Below are 25,472 nucleotides of genomic sequence, written 5' to 3'. Positions count from 1 at the left end.
AAAAAAAAAAAAAAAAAATCCCAAACAAAACTGTCCATTCATTTCTATCGCTGATATTGATAAACGGCATGCAGATTGTAGTCCAGTGGTTAGTTATAACATCTTCTGCCCCTGTAGGCTGTAGCCTCTTTTTGGATACGACCTCAACAAGACTGAGTGACCTGGCGATTAGTTACGAATACGTCCAACTGATGACGTATGACATAAATGACGTCAAACATTAAATACTCTTATGCTACTGCTAGGCTAACGTGTCAGAAGGCAGTTCGGGTAAGTGAAAAACTATTTTTTGAGGACAAGTTTGTCAATGTTCCCTGTTCAAGGTTGAATGGTTCGTTTTGTTCTCCTGTCATACCTGCATGTGAAGGATGGAAATAGCCTTAGTATGGTAATTGCGACACTTTACGGTATAATATCGTCTAAATTTCGACCCAAAAATTTTAACAACTACGAAAAAGTGCTCTTCTACCTTTATTTTTCGTTAGATTTTACTCACATTTTGTCCAGACAGCAATCTAGGAAAAACCATTGCAATGACACAGATTCCACATACTAGATGATAACCATGTCACCAATATCTACTTCGCTGAGATTGCATAGGGCAAAAAGCATGTAATTTTGTGCAGGCTGCCATTTTGACTTTTTATGAAATATTCTCCAAGAGGGGTGAAAGGATATGACTTAATCTAGCAACGTCATAACATGTTATGATATAAAAGCAAACGTGATGACGTCATATTAATTTTTTTTAATTCTTTTTTGTTTAAATATACCACTAAAGCTAATTGATTTTATATTAATAGTGTCACATACTTTGGAGGCTTTCACCCCTCTTGAAGACTATTCCATAAAAGCAAAATGGCAGACGGCAGAAAACTGCATGTATTTCGCCCTATGTTATCTCAGCAAAGTCGATACTGGCGACATCGTTACAATCTCATATGTGGAAGCTGTGTCACTGTAATGGTGTTTTCAAAACTTGTGTGTAGACAAAATTTTGGGGAAATGTAACGGTGATTAAAGGTAGGAGAGTTAACAAGTTGTTAACAATTTGGTTTCCTAAATTGCACACACCAGTAGTATATTTTTGTTATTTCCAAAATACTTTTACTTATCTTTTTACGTCAAACCAAACAAATTATTTACCAAGAAAAACACAAACAAAAAACAAACAAATTGTGCAGGAGGATAGGACGGACGAAAGTCACACGAAGCCACATGCCATATTGTTAAAGGGACATTCCCGAGTTTGCTGCATTGTAAGATATTTCGACTAATGAAATATTTCTACGATTAAACTTACATATTAAATATATTTTCTTGTTTAGAATATCAGTGTCTGTATATTCAATGTGTTTCTGGTCGTCTTAATATTTATAACAAGTCCAAGCTGGATTTTGTCTTCAAATAATTTCGTACGTACGAAAACAAATCATTTTTAGGAAATAAAATAAAATTTAACCTAGTACAAATATTAGAACGATCAAAAACACGTTTAATATACAGCTACTAATGTTTTATGCAGACAGATATATTTGATATGCAATTACAGTCGTCAAAAAGTGTCTGTTAGTCGATAATATGTTAAAAATTGCAGCAAACTCGGGAATGTCCCTTTAACAACTACAATAGCATGCCTAGCAACCAGTGAACTGGGTGAAAACAAATGGCTTAATTACATTGAATTACTAATCAGTGTTAGACCTTCCACTGAAAAGCACAGCATTTCTATTTTCGATCTGTCTGTATTCTCATTATACTTTAACTACACCTGAACATGATATTTTGTGAAATAAAAATATTTTATCGTTAAATTTGCTTAATCAAAACATCGAAAATGTTTCTATAATCCCCTAACCCCTCAAAAAAAAAGAAGAGAGAAGATGATGAAATAATAATAGTAATAACAGGTATTTGTCCAGGCGTTATGTGGGTCAACACATAGGCCCCCGTCCCAAAATAATGGGGCACTAAAAATGTCCAATTTCGGTGTTACAAATTCCATATCATATAATGTTTTACATTTTCAGTGCAATCAAGAAGTATGCGATATTTTTCAGATCACATACTTTAAGGATTTCATAACTTTGAAAATTATATCTAAATTAACGAGGTCACGGCACTAGGTTTAGCTTAGCTTAGTAACTGGTCTGAGAGAGACAGACAGACAGACAGACAGAGAAACAGACAGAGAGACAGACAGAGACAGAGACAGGGCTCAATTTTAAGGATTTTGGTCACTTGCCCGGAGGGCAAGTATGGGTTCACATTGAGGTTGCCCCTCCAAAAGTTTGGTTGCCCTGATTTCATCCGTGTTTTGAAACTAGAGTTATATTTATATTCCAATAAAACAGCAACCAACAGGTTTGAAATTAATATGTTGTCAATGTAAAATGTAATATGTACCGTCTGACAATAAAATACATTACTTTTTAATAATGTTTTTAAATGTGTGTAGTTATACACATGTACACATAGGGCCTAATTGCTTTTAAAAATTTGATTTGGCGACACATCAGATATTTTCTAATCAAATGCACTCTATGTTCCAATCGAATGCACTCTATGTTCCAATCGAATGCACTCTATGTTCCAATCGAATACATTGGAATGTTTACTATTCGGAATACTTCAGCCGATTACGATTTTCCCCGATGTCTCACGGAATCAGCCGAGGAGTTCCGAGTGGCAAACAAACCCACGTGATTTCGACTGATTGACTGACGCTTTAGTAGAGGGGATGATTTTCCGTTTCAGATTTTACCACATTCCGTTTCAAATTTTTGCAAATTCTGGTGGTTTTTTCCCCTTTTTGTGTGTTAATTAGTGTCATGTTTTATTATTATAAACTATATCCATTTATGTTTTATTGTTCCAGCTCTGAGCTTGTTAGCTATTGCTATTTTAAATACCTGTAAACATTTTTGTTGACACAAACTTAAAAAGAAGTTAAAAGTAATGTTTACTTGCCACTAATAAAGACCAAAAAAAATGATGTACCATATTTTCTGGCCTATTACACGCGTCTATAAACCGCACCACTTGATTTTAGACAAATTTCCGACCTTCGTCCGTACATAAAGTGATAAACCGTACCTTTAACTAAGCCGCAGTTAAAACAAAGTCACAAACTTAATTACTGTTAATTATTGTTTGTATTTAATAATAATAAAGAGATACATTCTCTTTTTTAAATTCAAACAATAAATAATTGTTGATTGTGTGGCTTTCAGTTTCATTTCATCTAATGGATTATGGGTAAGTTTCGTAAACAAAACACACTGTTGACAAACCCCGCTGTTTTCATGAAAATATTAACAAGAACTTGGTACTGCATTGTTCGTAATCTTACATTAGTTGCCAAAAAATAGATAAATAGATAAATACATGATAACATTTTATTTGTTCCACTCCAGTATTATTACAAAGGGTGAACCAAAAAAAAAAAAAAAGTGCACAAGAATTACTGGTACTCATTCGATTACACATGTATGTTTCTCTGTAACCTAATTAGCGTGCCGTGTGCACAAATTACATATTCAAACGTGGTCGGGTCAAGCTGGATATAGGCCAGTGGTAGGCCAGTTTAAAGATCCGCGGGGCCAGTAGCACAAATAACAGCGGGGCCCCAATTCCCAAGAAATATATTTTGCAACCCCCTCGGGGAGAGGGGAAAAATGACCTGGGGAAAATAAATGTACACAATGCCTTACCGCGGGACCCCCTGAACCGCGGGAGCCGTAGCACGTGCTACTAGAATAAACGGGTAAGAAGAAAAGTAAAATGCTATTTTTGTGTGCAATTTAGAAAACAATCGGTTCAGAAATAAATAACTTGTAGTAAATTCCATAGCATGAAAAAAGAAGTTTCCCGTGGAACGGACTATAAATATGAATTGCTTCCGTACAGATTAACAAATATGCCCGAAGTTTTACGAAATTACGTTTTCCAACGAAAGTGTCGTGTAAATCGGTTATGCTTACGAATTGTAATAAGTATTATTTAAAAATATCGAAATTGAACATACTAGAAATCTTATTATATAATCAACATTCTAAAATTGTATTAGTACATTAAATTTCACAGTGTAAAGTGACACGGGTAAACGGTCACATGCTTTGTTGCAAGCTTACGGCAATTAAGCGTAACTTCCGAGAATGAACGGTTCTGGAAATGTTTAGGCATACAAAAACACTATGCGTATATTATTAATATTGAATCTTAAAACTACCAAACAGATTTATAATGGTGCTTGAACCAGAAATACAACTTTTGAAGGTTATTTTTAAAAAAATCGCGAATTCCATTTCAGTTACTAAATTCCGCAATTCCATCCGTTTTTTTCGTGATCGCGGAAAATCATCCCCTTTACTTTGGATATAACGACAGTTTAAAAGCGATTGTGGGCAAGGAAACTGCACATCATTATGCGACACAACTCGCCTTTTGGTGTTACAAAAAGTCAGTCGTCCGACGGGCAACTAGTATCATAGAATTAAGTTGCCAGACTGAATATTAGGTCGTCACAGACGACCGGACGACCGTAAAAATTGAGCGCTATATATATATATATATATATATATATATATGAAGGCCTTATTAGCGGGTATGCATTTAAAGCTGAGTATACCGAAAATACCGCTCCAGAGCGGATCCAGGGGGGGGGTGGGGGGGGGGGGGGGGGGGGGGGGGGGGGGGGGGGGGGGGGGGGTTGAATAGGGTAGCTAGGGTCGTTTTTTGTTTTTAATGTTCATTCCAAACATATACTGTTACTTCAAAAGTTTGTTCAGGAAGATGCAAATAAAGCCACTCCGTTAGCGAAAATAATATGCATCGTCCTGTTGTCAATCAGGTGTACAATAGACCTCTTTTGCATTCCTGTTGCGCATGCACGCGACGAGTATCGTCCCTTGCCAAATTCGTCTGTATCGAGGCTATTTACAACTTGGGGGCATGATGGACAGTCGTTATGAGCGACGTGAGTAGATCCGTAGGAGATGGGAATCTTTGGCGACTAACGTACATATTTCGTATCAGATGGTATAATGACAGCGAAAAACGATCTACTAAAATTTACACTGGAATGGTTTAAGACCAAAAACTGAAACATTAACTTAGACGAAGTCTCTGAAGCCGCCTGTCAAGGGTTTTAACAAAACAAAATTAAAATATTTATACAGTAAAATTAACTTAATTGGAATGTATTTGCTACTTTTAACAATAAGTGATATTAAGCGAATTCTTAGTGATGTTTAATTCTCCACATGTATCAGTATTTAAAATTTAATAAAAAAAAAACCCCAACAAAATCCGTACCTCATATTGACCTTTATCAGAGCTATATTTTCACCTTATCGTTTCATTAAAAAAATAGACAGTCATATAACTACTAATCAATGCTACATGTCTTATCTACAAATTATTTATTTATTTATTTATTTATTTATTTATTTTATTTTATTTTTTTATTTACTTTTCACTAGCATTAATATCAGACATATACAACTTCATTTGAAATATCAGGTATTTACGAACTTTTTACAAAATTCTTTATTTATCTTATATTTGTTTATTTATTTTCTTTCTTTCTTTCGTTCTTTCTTTCTTTCTTTCTTTCATTTATTTACTCTTCACTATAACTTATATCGGACACATACAACTTCATTTGAAATGTCCAGTATTTTGGCCTACGAAGTTTTAAATATTTGTATTTATTTATTTATCTATTTATTTATTTTTATTTTTTAATTTTATTTTTAATGTTTTTCTTGTATTTACTTTTCACTATTATTTATATGAGACACATACAACTTCAAATCTGCCGAGCATAATGCATTATGTTTATTCCTAATATGTGATATTGACGATACCGAAACACACGAGGTAATAATCTCTTTATCATATAATCTCAAACTTAATAAAAGTATCTTTGTAAACTGCATATATACCAGCTAACCATCGATCGACATGTTCAAATGACGTATGGATATGTGATGCGGTGTTCTTTTTGAATGGGAACGACGTCGGATATCCTTACATCAAAATAAACTTGCGCATGACGATTTTTTTTCGTTTTTTTTCTGAACGCTGGACAACTTACTACGGTGGCTGATTTCCGTCAAACAAACTTACAACTTTTTGGTACGGCGTTATAACGGCATATACAGCATTATAATGCCCTATACAGCGTTATAAAGCCTTATTTTACAGCATTACAACGCTCTAATTTAGGGCGTTGTAATGCCGTAAAATAAGGCGTTATAACGCTGTATAGGGCATTATAATGCTGTATACGGTGTTATAACGCCGTACTAAAAAGTTGCAATCTTATAGTATGTTTACCCACGCCTTCCAGATTAAAATGGATGACTTTGATGCAATTATCAAGAAATGTTTTAAACTTGGGTATACCCATGCGGAAGTTGCAGCAACTTTAATTTCCCATTATAACATTAACTTGAGTGTTCGCCAGCTACAGCGAGAATTGCGGCGCTTGGAGTTATATCATGTCAAAAATAAAACTGATCTGGGCCAAGTAAGAATATTTATTGAAAGACAACTGCAGGACTCAGGTCAACTACACAAGTTATTACAAGGGGGCTTGGTTCTTAGTAGAGAAACTGTTAGGAGGATTTTAAAGTAGGTGGACACAGAGGGCGTGGATCTGCGCAAGAGAGGACGATTGGTCCACCGTCCTTATTATGGCCGAGAGCCTAATTCTGTGAGGCATTTGGACTGTATGGACAAACTAAAACCATACCTGAGACCACTCCTCTGCTTAGCTTAGGCACTTGTGATTTCACCTGTCAGGTGTAATCAATATCAACCTTGGCGTTATAGTCTGTTTCAAATTACATATGTTTTGCAATAAAATTGTAAATACATCTCATTTTCTATATATAACAGGTAATTTATAGTAATTTTGTGTACTGGTTGTTTGAATACCATAACAGGTCATGATAAAACTAATACATTTTTATGGTTTTAATTCCAGGGATTTTCATAACTAATATATAAGACCGGAATATCTTCTGGGTATAATTTTGATTAGTACTTTTAGTATGGCCTCTATTTAATAACTATTTCAAGGGCAAACGCGTTTCTTTGGAGAAGGGTTATGACCACCTTGTCTCTTTGGGGAGAGTGACTTACATATTTAATTATGCTGCAAACATTCACAGGATTCATATTACACTGGTTAGTGCATATGCCCAATGGACCTTGTAGGGCATACGAGTCACGTGCACCTGGAGTAAGTATTGAATGGTGTGGTGGGGGTCGAAAGTGTGATTATTTTGTGGTCTGTATTCCATGATAACCATCAACCAGTCAGTACCACCCACGAGAAAAATGTGGCCATCATTTCTCTTGTTAGTTGTATGCTTTATTGTGACGTAGCCTATTCATCACTCAATGTGTGATGTAAAGATGGAAGTTAATTGGCATTCTGAATCCCACTACCAAATGTTCGTGATCATGCTGGAACACCCTTTGTATGTCAATGACAAACGGATCGAAAGTATATTATGTCCATTAAGTCATGGCGAATATCACTTAATTGTGCTTCCCAGATGCTTTCAAATGAATATGGCAGCCCTAATGTGGTAGCAAATTTTCTCGAAGATAGTGAATTAGTGGATATCCTAGTACATGTATATACATGTATAGTCTGAAATGGCCTTTTCAGGATTCCTTTCCTAAGCCTGCTAATGTGACACATCCCCACCATCCTACAATAGAAGGCATGTATGATTTATATGCCACGTCGGTTAAAGACTGATACACAGAGCTAAATCATGAACCCCGTTGAAACAAGACACACTATATGACTTTCAGTCTATTTGCAAGATTTTTGTCGACACTTAATGAATACAATGTTGATGTATATGCTGACTTTTGGCAGCATGCTTCACAATGAAAACAAAAGCAGCACGATATCCATGCTCTGCTGTTGGTAAGACCAGGAACACGAGCAGAATAATGATTTTTGAAAAGGTATAGCTGGAGTCATTATATGAAGATCGGTCAAAAGTTGGAAAATCTCAGACACCATGAACAGACAAAATACACCCAAAAGACATTTCTTAGAGATATAAAGGTGGAACATGTGAAAGCAGCAAGTAGACAAGACATTGACGTCCAAGCTTTCAATGATATGATGAACAGCGTGGCCCATATTTCTAAAGCTATCTTAGCGCTACGAAATCGTAAAACCATAGTGGCGTCATAGCTTACGATGATTTTACGATTTCGCAGGCTAAGATTACTTCGAAAATGTGGGCCCAGAATGTTAAAATGGGCAATGACCAGTATGATATATGTATGAAGGAATGGATAATCTTGTCTTCAAATGACCTCTAACTCGTAATATATCCAGAGAACAGTATCATTCTTGAAGGAAGACTGTTCCAGGCTTTATTTCTTTTCAAGTACAGACACATTTTGCTTTAAGTAGGCGATGCTGTCAGTGAAGGACATTCTAAGATCTAAATACGCACATTGGACAATATTCTTGATTGTGGCAAGCGCAGGAACATCCGTGAAACTAAACACTTTTATAGCCATGGTTTGGTTTTGATGCTGGAAGCACATTTTGATAACTGGATGCCAACGCTGTCTTGAAATCTAGGACTCGAAAGTGTCTTTCATTGCCCATTTTCCTTTGGCTGCTGTGACGAAATGGTTTTTGTTCATTGGTAGCAGAAAGAAAACATGCTGGGCCACTTGGGAGGCAATACTTAATACAGATTTCTGTGCTTTAACCAGACCAACATCCTCAGAGTACGGAAAGTACTTTTAACCATAATACAGCATAAGTAGTACCTCCGACACTTGACACCATGTATGCAAATGAACTAGGTCACGTGACCTGGGCATGGCCTCTTCTGATTGGCTGACCTCTAAGCGTGGGTGTGACGTCACGGGGACGCTAACATTGACCTACGTCGAGTACTTAGACCTCTGGGTTAATGACTTGGGCGTGGGAACCTGACCTGTGTCAGGAAACACCGAATGCTGACCAGATTTATGGGTGTGTTAACCGTCGGGGGTCCTTTGATGTACAGGAAACAAATGATAAGGAAGTCGTTAATGGCTATCAGATGGCAAAATAGTGTGGGCTTAATGGGATTGGTAGCTGTCGGGGGTCTATACAGATGGTACAGAAGTCGTTAATGGCTATCAGATGGCAAGATAGCGTGGGTTTAATTGGTTTGGTAGCTGTCAGGGGTCTAAACAGATGGTACGAAAGTTGTTAATGACTATCGGATGGCAAGATAGCGTGGGTTTAATCGTTTTGACGTCGTTGTGTGTCAACCAGATGTGAGTCAACGGGGAGTGGAAAATTCCACGGCGTTTGAAACGTGCCCGGCGATGGCCATGAGTCATCCCACAACGTGTTCAGACACGTCTTGACCTCGAGATAGCGTGGGGACGCTATGGATGTCGGGGTGTGTGACGTCACAAGACATGCTCGAATCATTGCTGTAGTCGGCAGTTAAGACTTAAGACTGGTAGGTACCGGGGTTCGTATCCGGGTATCAACTGGTCATCACCCAACCTTTTCACTAGATAGCCAAAGATAGCTAGTTCGAGTACTTAGACCTCTGGGTTAATGACTTGGACAGATGCGGGATGGGCGTGTCAGGAAACACCGGATGTTGGCCAGATTTATGGGTGTGTTAACTGTCAGGGTCCTTTGATGTACAGGAAATAGATGATGAGGAAGTCGTTAATGGCTATCAGATGGCAAGATAGCGTGGGTTTAATGGGTTTGGTAGCTGTCAGGGTTCCTTTGATGTACAGGAAACAGATGGTGCGGAAGTAATTAATGGCTATCAGATGGCAAGATAGCGTAGGTTTAATGGATTTGGTAGCTGTCGAGGGTCTAAACAGATGGTACAGAAGGCAAAATCAGATAATGCGGAAGTCGTTAATGACTATCGGATGGCAAGATGGCGTGGGTTTAATTGTTTTGACGTGTGAATGTGTCAACTAGATGTGAGCCTTGGCAACGGGGTGTGGAAAATTCCGCGATATTTGAAACGTGTACATATACGGCGATGGCTATGACTCATCCCAGAATGTGTTCAGATACGCCTTGACCTCGAGACCCCACCAAGAAAGACGTTTCTCTCACGATGAAACAGTGGTTGGAACTGGCCACCTTCAAACGGGAAACATCACAACATCTCGATGGGAACGTCTACATCGAATGTAGTTATGCCAGCGTGGATATTTGTCAGTGGTGGTATTGTGATCAAGAACTGAAACCCTCCCGTCGCGGCGTTTGACTGACTGCTGATCAGTGGAAAGAGCTCCAGAAATGCTTTGACACTATCTACGACTTTGTACCAGAACTGAGAGACGTCATACCGTGCCACTTGTGAGAAGATCACCAGAATCTGATGGGTGACATATAGTGTTCGGAATGCAACCCGGGATATCAGACGTGTCCATACATGCTCGGTGACGTCACGGGAAAACTCCAGGACGTATTTGGACATATATAAACCTTAGATTTAAAACTGTTAATCATTCGTCAGTCGACCGTTGTAGAGTGAAGACGTGAGCTCCAGAGATGGCATCGGGATATTCTAGAATGGGCAGCAGTAGTAGCAGCAGTTGTATCAGCGGTGACGATGTCTTGGTATGCAAATGTTCCGAAAGACACACGATCCAATGCAAAAGTGTGGCTACTAAACCAGAAGAACATTTCATGGATCAAACGGACGCTGCATGTGAACCCGGTGAAATCGTGGATGAAAACCCATGGATACCCGTGAACCCGTGGATGAAGAACCCATGGATCAGACGGATGCTGCTTGAGAATATGAAACGGATGCTGCTCCCTACAATGATGATGCCTACGACGCCGATGACGAATGGAATGGCTTTTCGAGATATTACTTGTCATCGTCCCGAAATGAGAGGATTCTACAGACGACTCGACACATTTGGTCGGTGGCCTCTCTTGATGAGACAGAGGCCGAGGGAACTCATCAAGGCCGGTTTCTTCTACACGGGAGATCACGATGCCGTCGTCTGCTACTGTTGTGGTCTACAGGCCTACAGATGGCAGAAGTTGGATGATCCAGTGATGGAACATTACAGACTGTCCCCGAGATGTTCCTACCTTAACAATGTGTTCAAACATTAAACACGTATGGCATGAGTGTGATACTTTTCGTTTTGTAAAATAAACTTGTGAATAACATGTTTTGTTTGTTATTAATGTGAGAGTGGCTCTCTCTCTCTCTCTCTCTCTCCTCTCTCTCTCTCCTCTCTCTCTCTCTCTCTCTCTCTCTCTCTCTCTCTCTCTCTCTCTCTCTCTCTCTCTCTCTCTCTCTCTCTCTCTCTGTGTGTGTGTGTGTGTGTGTGTGTGTGTGTGTGTCCTTGAGTGTGGCCAAGAGTGGTTCTAGCTCTGGCTCTGGCTTCAGCTCTGGCTCCAGCTCCAGCTCTGGCTCCAGCTCCGGCTCCGGCTCCCATGGCTCCTATAGCTCCGGCTCCTGTGGCTCCTATAGCTCCGGCTTCTCTGTCTCGGGCTCATCTGGCTCCTCTAACTCCGGCTGTGGCTCCGACTCCGGCTCCTATGGCTCCTGCTTTCCTAATCCATCCCTTCACCATGGTTATGATACGATCAAAATGGTTGCTCGAGTAAAACTTTTTCAAAGTATACCTGAGAATTTGGAAAACGATCGTTATTTGGATCCCAGAATCAGAAATCTCACATTGTTGGACGACCTGATGTCTACAGCTGGAAAAGACTCTCGTATCACCGACCTGTTCACAGAAAGAAGTCACCACAGAAACCTCTCGGTGATTGCCATCAACCAGAATCTCTATAACAGCAAGGACCCGATGCAGAGAAGAAACTGTCATTACCTAGCACTGTTCAACAACCCCATCGACAAGCAGCAAGTCCTAACCTTGAAACAGCAGATGTATCCTGGAAATACTCGTCATTTCATGCAACGGTTTGAGGAAGCCACCCACAGGCCCTACGGGCATCTCTTGGTGGACTTGAAACCGACCATGCCCGAACATTGGCGCCTTCGACGTAATGGTTTAGAGATGGGGCCGTCCAGATGGTATAAAAGCACGAGCATAACGGCGAATGTCTCAGAAGAGTTGAAACCACCGACGGAGAAGGAGCTCTACGTGCAAATCATGCAAAGGGACGCATTCAAGAGGAAATTACAAGGCATACCCGCCTACGAAAGTGACGTCGAAGAAGAAGATGAGGTGGAACCCTATCTGAAAAAAGACAAGAGGATGCAGTCTTGCGATATGTGTGGTCTGGTCTTTAAAGATGGGCGCGACTTGCAGCGACACGTGAACATGTGCTAGGAGGGAAATGAAGAGCCGTCGTCCGATTTGGAAAACGGAGGTGTTCGTCTGATGATCGAGCGTGAATTCGACATCAATCGTGACTATCTCCAAAGCAAGAGGAAACGCTACGAAGAAACAAACATGTCCCAAGATGCCATCGAAAGAAACATGACGTATATGCATTACTTTGACAAAGGCCCCAACCCGAGGAAACTTCTACAGTTTGCAAATCCCAACAGAGATGTGAGACAACATATTCATTCTAAATTAAATCAGTATCGTTCATAGATCGTTGGATATTTGGAAGAGCTTGATGATACTGATGAGGAGGAGGACGAAGATGACGATGGAGAGAAATGAACACATGTCGCCCTTAAGTCCTCTCGATGTAACCCAATGTGTGTCCATTGCATGCGTAGTCGCTCTAGAGAGACCAGCGATTGTACTTTAGAAATAAAAAATGAAAAACCAAACCACTGCGCGTTTTGTTTTGTTTTTGTTTTTTTTGTTTTTTTACTCCATGACTAGATTTGTGATTGGATATCAGTTACTATTTCTACCCCGCCACTTTATAGTAGCAAGAGCTGTGTGTACAGGACAACACATACCACAACCTTTGATATACCAGACATAACATACTGACGGGGATCGATCTTAGATCGGCCACTGTATTTACCTATTTGGTAATTAAAAAGCCCTGTAGAAAGGCTAGTACTCTAAAGAAATATTCTTTTTAAAAATACAGTTATTTCCCTTTGGTCAACACGTACTACTTGTTAAACCTATGGCGGTGCGCGTGTCGCCGACTTACACTAATGGATTAATCATTTGTGATATATCCCCCCCCTCCCTCTCTCTCTCTCTCTCTCTCTCTCTCTCTCTCTCTCTCTCTCTCTCTCTCTCTCTCTCTCTCTCTCTCTCTCTCTCTCTCTCTCTAAACCATTGCATTTGTTTTTTTGTGTTTTCTAATCTATGACTAGATTTGTGATTGGATATTTCTGCCGCTACTTTATAGTAGCAAGAGCTGTCTGTACAGGACAGCACATACCACGGCCTTTCATATTTCCGCCAGTCGGCCACAGCGTAGTAAGAAAGTAATACTTGGAAGCGACCCGTGTGTGTTTTTATCATTACGTATCTTTAGCAGACAATATAATATTATTTCTGTATTTTAAGAGATTCATCTGGGGGAAGTGATTAATGTTGAAATAAAGTTTCAAACTATGTGGTTATATTTATGTTTTTCGTACCTCTATCACGTTAAGGTTTAAACGCGCGCGCATGCGCGCACACACACACACACACACACACACACACACACACACACACACAATCTCTCTCTCTCTCACACACACACACACACACACACACACAAACACAAACACACACCCACACATACGCCAGTTATCTGTGGCCATCTAGGATAGTGAGGATAGTGTAGGGGTGAAAGAGATTATCTGCTCTTAAGGCCGGTACCTCTGTGAGACATTTTTACTGCGATAAAATGCCACTACTAATACCCCGTGTTTGTTATTCGTTAAATGTTATATATATCGTTTGAGTATACATTCAGTACTTATTTTATAGTGATACATATGTAATATTCATCAATGCTTTGTCAGTTTATTTTTGAAATTACCATCGTGCGATCATTGCGAGATATGAAAGAAGATCGTATTTCAAAACAACAACAAACTAGCAACCTTCTCATTGGCTAATCTTGTTATGAAGTCTTGGGGGCCATTCTCTATGAACGTCTAGCAATACGAAATACTCTAATGTATCAAAACACCGTAAAAATAATATGTTGAGTGCGTCCATCTCACACACACACACGCCAGCTATCTGTGGCTATCTAAGACATCTAGTGAGTTATGTGCTATCCTGTCTGCGGGATGGTGTAAGACCCTTGCTACAAAATTACTACATATGTTTGGCATCCAATAGCCGATGATTAATAAATCAATGTGCTCTAATGGTGTTGTTTAACTTTTAAAACTTTTTATTTGATTTGTGCACAAAGCTTGTCATTTGTATTTATTTCAATTTATTTCAACTTATATTTCAATTAAGGTTCAAGCACGGTGTCCTGGACAATCATCAGCTATCTTTGGCTATCTAGTGAAAAGGTTGGGTGGTGACCAGTTGATACCCGGATACGAACCCCGGTACCTACCAGTCTTAAGTCTTAACCGCCAACTACAGCAATGATTGGGGCATATCTTGTGACGTCACACACCCCGACATCCATAGCGTCCCCACGCTATCTCGAGGTCAAGACGTGTCTGAACACGTTCTGGGATGACTCATGGCCATCGTCGGGCACGTTTCAAACGCCATGGAATTTTCCACTCCCCGTTGACTCACATCTGGTTGACACACAAAGACGTCAAAACGATTAAACCCACGCTATCTTGCCATCCGATAGTCATTAACGACTCCCGTACCATCTGTTTAGACCCCCGACAGCTACCAAACCAATTAAACTCACGCTATCTTGCCATCTGATAGCCATTAACGGCTTCCGTACCATCTATATAGACCCCCGACAGCTACCAATCCCATTAAACCCACACTATTTTGCCATCTGATAGCCATTAACGACTTCCTCATCATTTGTTTCCTGTACATCAAAGGACCCCCGATGGTTAACACACCCATAAATCTGGTTAACATTCGGTGTTTCCTGACACAGAGGTCAGGTTCCCACGCCCAAGTCATTAACCCAGAGGTCTAAGTACTCGAAGTAGGTCAATGTTAGCGTCCCTGTGACGTCACACCCACGCTTAGAGGTCAGCCAATCAGAAGAGGCCACGCCCAGGTCATGTGACCTAGCTCATTTGCATACATGGCGCTCAAGTAGTCTAAAATACAAGAAAATGTAGTTTACCATAATTGCCATTACAAACTAAATCGGCACATGCCTTGCGTTAAAGTTAAAGTTTGTTTTGTTCAACGACACCATTAGGGCACATTTATTTATTAATCATCGGCTACTGAATGTCAAACATTTTGTCATATAATATAAGAGGAAACCGCAATAGTTTTCCTTTGGTGTACCAGGCATAGGGCACTGGTTAAAGCGGGAAAACCCCAAAAGCATAGCTTGGGTTCACTTAAGGAATTCAATCCTTCAACTCAAGCACCCCAAGTGAATCCTCTATTGATTGAGCTAGATCTCATCCCACTGATCATATGTACAAAACAAGTACCTGAGGAGAGGTGATAAAACAGTACTTGATTTTGAAAAATAATTACTTTATGGATGGTCTCCAGTTAGTAGTCTGAATGCCCTATTACCTATTTTACAGTGAAAAGATTGCACACATCTATAAGCAAACTTAGCTATGCTTAGTCGATGCCCACGTTGTACACACTACCAGAAAGGTATGTGCACCACTACGTTTGAGTTACACTGAACAGACCCTTTTTGACAGACACTAAATACATGTACCATTTTTTAAAACAGAAACTCCAAATTTGTGGTTAATTTGACCAAATATGATATAACATCTAGTAGTTAAATATTTCACACCCACCCCCGTTTTCAAATTTTTATATCCGCCCCTAACAACAATAAAACAAATATTTACTGATGTTTTAATGTAGTTTACATGGTTTCCTTTCTTTTAACATATTACATTGCCAGTATTTTAAAGACAGTATACGGTGACACATTATTTCAATTAGCGCCTTGAACAGATTTATAGTGGTGACCTCAAAATGACCTTGATATTCTTTAGAAAAAATGGCACCATATATTTTTTTTCTGAATCTGTATACAATAATGATTATTAATATCACTGGTTCCAAAAATTAACATGAGATTCCCACGGCACCTTTTTTAACTACATATGCCCCTACACTATTATAGCGAATAAACGCCGTAAATTATGGCGTTAATATGCCGTAAAATAGGGCGTTATAATGCAGTAATAGTGCGTTATAACGCCGTAAGAGGGCATTATAACGCTGTAATACGGCGTTATAATGCCCTATTACGGCATTAAAACGCCGTACTAAAAGTAGTGATTTATTTGTTTGGGCGGAAATGACGTGTTTTTGTTTGACGACTGTTGATGCATACGTCAGTTCTGAAGTGTCACCGTAGTACGTGTGCTTAAATGTCAATAAACGTACCTTGATTAATTTACAGTTATCAAATTCTGAAAGTATGTGATCTGAAAAATATTTATTTATTTATTTGTTTATTTATTTTATTGACCTAACTCTTCCTTTTCTTTCACCATTTTAATTATTTCGGCTTAAAGGCATACTGTGACGAATTTAAGGACCTTATTTCTCTAAAAATGGATAATAACTAAAAATAACATTAATTGTTGGAAACCAAATCTAGCTATCGCATCACCTTAACTGTACCATGATGGAAGTGAAATCCATGTCATCCCTCTCGGCAAATTTAGTTTTTGAATTATGGACCATCACCATAATTCAATTATTTTAACAAAATGTAATTAATAAATGGAGTATAGTGGTTATGAAGATGGTTGAATAAAGTACATTTAGGGACAAATCGAATTAGTTTTGTTCAGGTAATGCTTTGTTAGACCATTAAATAGGTCAGTGGTCTGTGACAATATGCCTTTAAATTCAGGCTTGTTCGTCGTCCAAGGCATAATACTTCATATGTTTGCTTCCAACATTCAAACGAAGTACCTTTTGACTGTGCATAATAAACCCTTTTGAGTTTATAATAAAGGGACCATCCTGAGTTTGTAGCCATATTATCAAGTTGTCGACTAGTTTAATCTCTTATAAATAAACCTTACGTGTTTCTTAGGCTACATATAGGCTTCTATCTGTGTGTGTGTGTGTGTGTGTGTGTGTGTGTGTGTGTGTGTGTGTGTGTGTGTGTATGTATATGTGTGTATGTATGTGTGTGTATGTATGTATGTGTGTGTGTGTGTGTATGTGTGTGTGTATGTGTGTGAGTGTATGTATGTGTGTGTGTATGTGTATGTGTATGTGTGTATGTGTGTGTGTCTGTGTGTGTATGTATGTTTGTGCCTGTGTGTGTGTGTGTGTGTGTGTGTGTGTGTGTGTGTGTGTGTGTGTGTGTGTGTGTGTGTGTGTGTGCATTAGTGTTACAATATGTATTGAATTCCTTGGACGTGAAAACCATTTAAATCAAGTATTTATGTGTTCTCAAAATATTGGCCAATTTGAAAAACAAGATGGCGGCCGCAATTATGATCAGAATACGTGTGTCCTGCTTATAAATAAAAAAAAATTAAAATATGTACCAGTTTATGTTTTAATTAAAATACTTATGCATTTAGCTAAACATTAAAAAAAAATTCAGCTCCATTTGTAAAAAAACACACAAAAAAAAAAACCTGGTTTAATTCTGCTGAATCCTTGTTTCTGTTTTAGCTAAGTACCTACAGAGTAAAATATACTTATGTCACATTTACTTTGTACCTAAGTACCTACAGAGTAAGATATATTTATGTCACATTTACCTTGTATTTAACATCATTCATGCTTAACATATCAGTTTTAATTATTATCTATCTTTTGTTTCTTTTCCTAGTGCAAGTTACTTCTAAACGATGGATGTTTTACTAATGTTACTGGTGTCAGTTCTCTATATCTTGAGTCCTGTTCATCCAGGTCAGTGTTTGGAATTTTGTTATATTTATCATTTTTAAAAGCACTAGCTCACAGTGGTGTGAGTCATACGAAACCTTTCCGTCCACTCCAAACCGTATTCCACTGCAGTCAGTAAACGCATGTGCGGCCCCGCACCCTACTTAAATTGAATCTGGCTTATTTTATGTGTCCTGTATTAAGTGCTTTGATGTAGATTTTCCTTTCTTCCTTTATTGCAGACAATTGTGAATATAATTGTCAGAATGGTGGTATACCGTCCAGGATTTGCGGAAAATGTTTATGTTTCAACCACACTGGAGACCATTGTGAACTGGATGGTAAGTGTAATAATTATTATAACAATTATAACCGCAAGCGGTAATGATGGATTCCCAATCTGTAGCTGTACTCCGACATATTTATAGGTTATTTAATTTATAGCAATAATTGCCGCACACACACACTCACACACACACACACACACACACACACACACACACACACACATAGACAGACACATACACACTCATAGACAGACACACAGACACACACACACACACACAGACACATACACACACACATACACACACGGGACGGCTCTGTCTAGGTAGAGCAGTTATACATAAAACAAAACAGTACAAATGGGCATTTGTAAATTATAACTGACGACCTATTCTCAGGACAGCTCTGTCTAGGTTGGGTGGTTATACATACAAAAACAATACAAATGGGAATTTGTAAATTATAACTAACATGAGCTTTTCTCGGGACAGCTCTGTCTAGGTAGGGCAGTTATACATACAAAAACAATACAAATGGGCATTTGTAAATTATAACTAACTTGAACTATTCTCGGGACAGCTCTGTCTAGGTAGGGCGGTTATACATACAAAAACAATACAAATGGGCATTTGTAAATTATAACTAACTTGAACTATTCTCGGGATAGCTCTGTCCAGGTAGGGTGGTTATACATACAAAAACAATACAAATGGGCATTTGTAAATTATAAAGAAAGAAAGAAAGAAAGAAATGTTTTATTTAACGACGCAATCAACACATTTTATTTACGGTTATATGGCGTCAGACATGGTTAAGGACCACACAGATTCTAAGAGGAAACCCGCTGTCGCCACTACATGGGCTACTCTTCCGATTAGCAGCAAGGGATCTTTTATTTGCGCTTCCCACAGGCAGGATAGCACAAAACATGGCCTTTGTTGAACCAGTTATGGATCACTGGTCGGTGCAAGTGGTTTACACCTACCCGTTGAGCCTTGCGGAGCACTCACTCAGGGTTTGGAGTCGGTATCTGGATTAAAAATCCCATGCCTCGACTGGGATCCGAACCCAGTACCTACCAGCCTGTAGACCGATGGCCTGCCACGACGCCACCGAGGCCGGTCTTGTAAATTATAACTAACTTGAACTATTCTCTGGACAGCTCTGTCTAGGTAGGGCGGTTATACATACAAAAACAATACAAAGGGGCATTTGTAAATTATAGCTGTAAAGGGCACTATTCTAGAGACAGCTGTTTAGGCAGGGCAGTTATATATAAAAATGACAGAGCCTATTGTTCATTAGTATTTGTAACATTCCAAAGCAAAAACTATTAGGCTATCATTTTGATCACGCAAATTAAGGTGCTCATTACTTGCGTTAGACAATGTAACATGATGTGTGTTCATGTAACTTGATGTGCGTTCATGCAACTTGATGTGTGCTCATGCAATTTGATGTGCGTTCATGTAACTTGATGTATGTTCATGAAACATGATATGTGTTCATGTAACTTAATATGAGTTCATGTACTTTGATATGTGTTCATGTAACTGTGTGTGTTTTCATGCAACTTGATGTGTGCCCATGTATATTGGTGGTTGTATACTACCAAATCAAATCCCATAGACGACAATAGTAACATATGTGGCTAAAACTCCTACCTGCAACGTATCAACCGACATAAACGCCACGGATATAAATACTACCACCCCTTACACTTAAAGTGAATCAGAAAAAAATGGGGGTCAATCTGCTCGTTTCTGAGATAATGGGTAGCGTCTATGACTACCCTAGTTTTGCACAAAATTAGAGTACTTTTTTTTACAGGTACCCCATACATGTTTCAAGCACAAGGCTACTTGACACATTGGTACTAGATGAAATAAAATTGCAATTTTTTTTTACCCAGATGAAACTATTATTTTTTACAACCAACACACTCACATTTATAACCAATCACAGGACTTGTGGTGTTCACTTCTCTATCAAAAGTTGGGTGCACCTCGAACTTTGACCCAGGTAACTTCAAGTTACCAGGTGTGGGAATTTCGAATCCATCGGCCATGCTGATTTTCATAATGAACCATCAAAACTATTGGCAGCCACCAATATTCCTGACTATATTTTATTTATAGCCTACTGTAGTTGGAGGTTTTAATAGTTGTGATATCTGGAATAATCATGCAGCTTTAACACATTTATTTTTGATTAATTACTGAAAAAAACTATTTTTAAATGACAAAATTACCCGAACATCTATTTTCTTGCATTATTTTCTAATCCGGATGAATACAATATGTACATTAGATGTATTCCTACAATCTGTAATCCAGCATTTTATTTAGCTAGTAACATTAGGTAATACAGCTTTAACAATAAAATAAATTATCAACTTAATCCAAGGCAGATAATCAAATCTGAAAAAAATGGTTCTGAATCTAGTATAAACTCAAAATGCTTTTCATGAGAGCTAACTAAGTGATTATTAAGAGAGAAAAAAATGATCTGGAGATCTAAGTATATGTTTGACAACCTTATTGTTATGTACAAATAAGAACAGAAGGCACAATAGTGACAACAAATTTAATTATGTTTTTGGTAAAGTTTTTCTTCAAATTTACTTTAAATTTTGTATAAAACTACACATTTGTCTAAAATATAACTTAGCACCCTATAAATATGTCAAAATGACAATAAAAATCAACATCTTTACAAATTTGAGTTTTCAGAATTTCATACATAAAACATTAACAATGTTAATGGAAACTAAAGACATTAACCCACTATTGGCACATGCTATTTTTAATATAAAAATAAATTGCTATTAAAATCTTAGTTCAGGTTGCCTATATATAATACCATATTTAAGAGCAGTTGTATATGGCAAGTCAAATACCATGTAAAAAGAAATTATTGAAATCTTTACAGTATGAATTATAGGCCAAAACCAACTTTTCTTCTTTGATTCAAACTCCATTCAGAGCCATGTACAGAGATTATTGTCAAGGTCAAGGTCATTGTGAACTTGCATGATCGAGTGATGGCTAATTAATCAACCAGTATAGTTTAATTAAATAAAATGACAAAATCATAATCTTTTTTATTATGCACTGAATATGCGCTATAGGTTGTATGCTACCAAATCAAATCCCATAGACGACAATAGTAACATATGTGGCTAAAACTCCTACCTGCAACGTATCAACCGACATAAACGCCACGGATATAAATACTACCACCCCTTACACTTAAAGTGAATCAGAAAGAAATGGGGGTCAAGCTGCTAGTTTCTGAGATAACGGGTAGCGTCTATGACTACCCCAGTTTCGCACAAAATTAGAGTACTTTTTTTTACAGGTACCCATACATGTTTCAAGCACAAGGCTACTTGATACATTGGTACTAGATGAAATAAAATTGCAATTTTTTTTTACCCAGATGAAACTATTATTTTTTACAACCAACACACTCACATTTATAACCAATCACAGAACGTGTGGTGTTCACTTCTCTATCAAAAGTTGGGTGCACCTCGAACTTTGACCCAGCCGGAAGTTATTTGGTTTAGTACTACCTGGTGTGTGTCCATACAACTTGATGTGTGTTCACGTAACTTGATGTGTGCTCAATAACTCGATGTGTGTCCATGTAACTTGATGTGTGCTCATATAACTTGATGTATATTCATGTAACTTGATGCATATTCATGTAACTTGATGCGTGCTCATGTTACTCGATTTCTGTTCATGTAACAGGATGTGCGTTCATACAACTTGATATCTGCTTACGTAACTTGAATGTACATGTGTATTTCCATCTACAATGACATTAAACTGTGTGTTTTTCTTTCTCTAGATCTATGGAACAACCTTGTCGTGGATTCCACTGACATATTTCTGGGTCTGCCTTTTAATATGATGTGTGAGGTGACCAACGCCCGTGGTTTTGGTATTATAGCGAGTAAAGTGGAGTTCTTTAAAGTAGTCGACATCGGCGCTGAAGAGCCCGTCTATATGCTGCAGAACGGGTCGAAATGTTCAGAACACAATAACATTCCAGGCTATAAAGCCAAATGCGGGAAGGGGACGGACGACGTCGACTCGGATGTTAAGCTCTACACCTTGCAGATAGCCCGGGTAAAGGAGGATGATGCCACTGACTGGTCTTGTAAAATAAACTATCCACGTATTGCGATACCCCCCAGTAAGAGACTCAGAATAGCCGGTAAGTAGTTCCAGCACGTATACATGACATCATATGCGGTGTTTGTGTGTGTGTGTGTGTGTGTGGTGGTGGGGTGGGGGGGGGGGGAATACTTGTTGTTTAGTTTTATAGCATGAGTATAATGGTGAACAAGAATATAATAGCATGCGACTGGGTTTATTCATGTGGTGATAATATGTTATTTTTCTATTTTTAGCTGGGAGCATGGGCATTATCGATGTAAGGGTATCTAACGTCAACCATAGGACTGTTGTATTAGAGCTGGAATCTTTGATTACCGTTTGGAAGGCAGAGATTGCGCAATATTGATATAGATTGGTCTCTGACGGTTAGAGAGCGCAATAACTGTCCAAATGTCAGTCTAGCCCTCTTACCGCAGAGTACTCGGGCTAGTGTACACGACATGAGTTTGCTGCCGTCACTGTTTCTGTGAATTGCGTACACAATGTGTTTCTCATCAAAGTAGTGCATAACCTGAAATACAGCACTCATTTTTGTATATCTGTAATAAATAAACATTTTACTAAGACAACGTCCTGACAAAATATATGGTACACAGTATAACTGAACCACACTCGTTTTCAGACACACAATTCTAGAACTAAACATAGACAGTTTATGAAATTCTTCAGATCCATCATCTAGTGCATGTTCTATGGAAATGTGAAGAACCTAGGGTGTCTCGAGACTATATGAGAACGTGTCGCCCCATTCAAGGTATAAATCGGAGTTCAGCTCAATATTCATATTCAACCCACAATTCTGAAACTAAACATTCAATGTTTATCATCTGATAACGAGGTGTTCAGTAGACCACATCCAACTCATGTATAACAAAGACAGAGTTGCTCAGGGGCAACTTTCAAAGTAACTCCCCATGCTTATATATGGTACACAGTGAAAAAGCAATCTACCCACAATTCTTAAACGAAACAGAATGTGTAACATAGTGAAACAGACTATGCTCGTACTTTGATAAAATACACAATACAGTTATTTTGCTAATTTGCAATGGGCTGCACATATATTACGCCCCCCCCCCCCCCCCCCCCCAAAAAAAAAAAGAAGAAAAAAAAGTTGTTTTGTGCTATTGGGTTTTAATAACAGTCAGTACTGATGAAAATACATTTTTTACCTATATCTAATTAAATTGATATAATTAAATTTTCATTCTACCTATACCCTTTGCGGCAATCTGTTTAGTTGAAATGTGTTTACTACTGTGTTTATATCAATGAACCAAAAACAATTATATCATGGTCTATGCCGTTCCCACCCCTAAGCGGAGTGATGCAAACAGTAATTGTGGTCAATTCCTAAATGAATATTATCATTATGCAAGGCGACTGGCTTGTTATAGATAAAAGATCTTTAATGTTAAGATGATAAATGTTGGTAACCTGGACATTTTCATATTAAAGGAAATTCCCAAGTTTGCTCCATTGTACGATGTTTCCGACTAATAAGATATTAAACTTACATATTAAATATATTTTCTTGTTTAGAATATCAGTGTCTGTATATTCAATGTGTTTCTGGTCATCTTAATATTTGTAAGAAGCCCAAACTGGATTTTGTCTTCAAATAATTCCATACGTGCGAAAAGATCTTTTTCAGGAAATAAAATGAAATGTAAATATTACATCGACGAGAAACACATTTAATATACAGCCACTAATATTTTATGCAGAAAAATATATTTGACATGTAATTACAGTCGTCAAAAAGTCTTTTTTTAGTCGATAACAACTTAAAAGTTGCAGGTCCCTTTAACATTAATTTATTTTATATTAACATAACATATTCTCTAATTATGTTAGTGTTTTGAATCGCCATTAACAAAATTCAATTAAGATATAAGATTGAAAGCATTCTAAACGTATATAAAGACCATAATTTGTGTTGTCATTTTAGCGCATATCCGTAAGTTGACAAACTATATTTTAGGGAAATATGAATGTTATACACACCACCACCACCAGCACCATAATTTATTTGCGGAAGGAAAAAAAGAACATTACAAAGAGCATTACTGGGATTTGTGTAACACTGTCCTTCTGCTGTTAGTGTTTGTATAATTATAAACGCGATTAATACAGATCTTGTTCAGTTGGATTTCAAATGTTTCTAAAGTTTCCGTACATTTTAAACTGTAGACTTAATTTTTTTTTGAGAGAGCGTCTTGTTTTTTTTATAATATCCTCTGTAGTGTTTTTTGTGAAAAGACAGATTAAGTTTTTGTCATAGACTTTGTTGAATAAATATATTAGAAATGTATTAGAAATGTTTTCAGTGTTTTCCTAAAATGTTTGTGTATGTATCTAAAGTGTTAATTTTAGCTTCAGTTTCAGTGTGTCTTTTCAGTAGATGTAGATTGTGATAAAGACTCGCTTAACCCTCATACCGTAAAATGTTTCATTAAATGCCAACCAGTGTCCCACAATTTGTATAACAAATGCTGTGGTATGAGCTATCTTTTCTGGGATAGTGCATATGAAAGATCCCTTGTTGCTAATCAAAAAATAGTAGTCAACTGCGTGGCGGAAGAATACTTTCTTTTTTCTTATTCGTGTGGTCCTTAATCATATGTTTGACGCCATATAACCGTAAATAAAATCTGTTGAGTGCATCGTTAAATAAAACATTTCTTTCTTCCTTTATTTAAGCTTGAGGCAGCATAATAACTTGACAGAAAATGATGACTATTAAGATTATCATTTTGACTAAAGACACACCCAAGTTTCCTCAAATGCTGTACACATAATATTTATAGGTACGTGTAATGTGTTTCACAGCTTGTGTTGAAGAATGTCTAATTTTTGCTCCCCAATTTTTGGCTCAGAAGAACCAAACGTGTGTGTGTGTGTGTGTCTGTCTGTCTGTCTGTCTGTCTGTCTCTCTCTCTCTCTCTCTCTCTCTCTCTCTCTCTCTCTCTCTCTCTCTCTCTCTCTCTCTCTCTCTCTCACACACACACACACACACACACACCAGTGATATACCAGTCGTGGTATAATTGTGAT

At 38.0% G+C, this 25,472-nt stretch overlaps 1 protein-coding gene across 1 annotated transcript; it reads left to right on the top strand.

Annotated features, from left to right (window-relative positions):
* The first annotated feature begins 219 nt into the window (after positions 1–219).
* Positions 220–25,215, top strand: LOC121373300. Its single transcript, XM_041499856.1, has 5 exons — positions 220–270; positions 17,885–17,964; positions 18,183–18,281; positions 22,084–22,452; positions 25,119–25,215. Exons 2-5 carry the CDS (start codon positions 17,904–17,906, stop codon positions 25,121–25,123), a joined length of 534 nt encoding a protein of 177 aa, XP_041355790.1. The 5' UTR covers positions 220–270; positions 17,885–17,903; the 3' UTR covers positions 25,124–25,215.
* Positions 25,216–25,472: the final 257 nt, after the last annotated feature.

Source organism: Gigantopelta aegis, chromosome 5 (genome assembly GCF_016097555.1).
Source record: "Gigantopelta aegis isolate Gae_Host chromosome 5, Gae_host_genome, whole genome shotgun sequence".
Classification (NCBI taxonomy): Eukaryota; Metazoa; Mollusca; class Gastropoda; order Neomphalida; family Peltospiridae; genus Gigantopelta; species Gigantopelta aegis.
This window is presented reverse-complemented; position numbering and strand designations above follow the sequence as displayed.

What these genes read in the sequence shown, in the direction of transcription:
- LOC121373300 (XM_041499856.1), top strand. Translation starts at nt 17,904, where the DNA reads ATGGATGTTTTACTAATGTTACTGGTGTCAGTTCTCTATATCTTGAGT. An exon ending in CTTGAGTCCTGTTCATCCAG is followed by an intron (nt 17,965 to 18,182) that starts GTCAGTGTTTGG and finishes CCTTTATTGCAG; the next exon opens with ACAATTGTGAATATAATTGT. An exon ending in AGACCATTGTGAACTGGATG is followed by an intron (nt 18,282 to 22,083) that starts GTAAGTGTAATA and finishes TTCTTTCTCTAG; the next exon opens with ATCTATGGAACAACCTTGTC.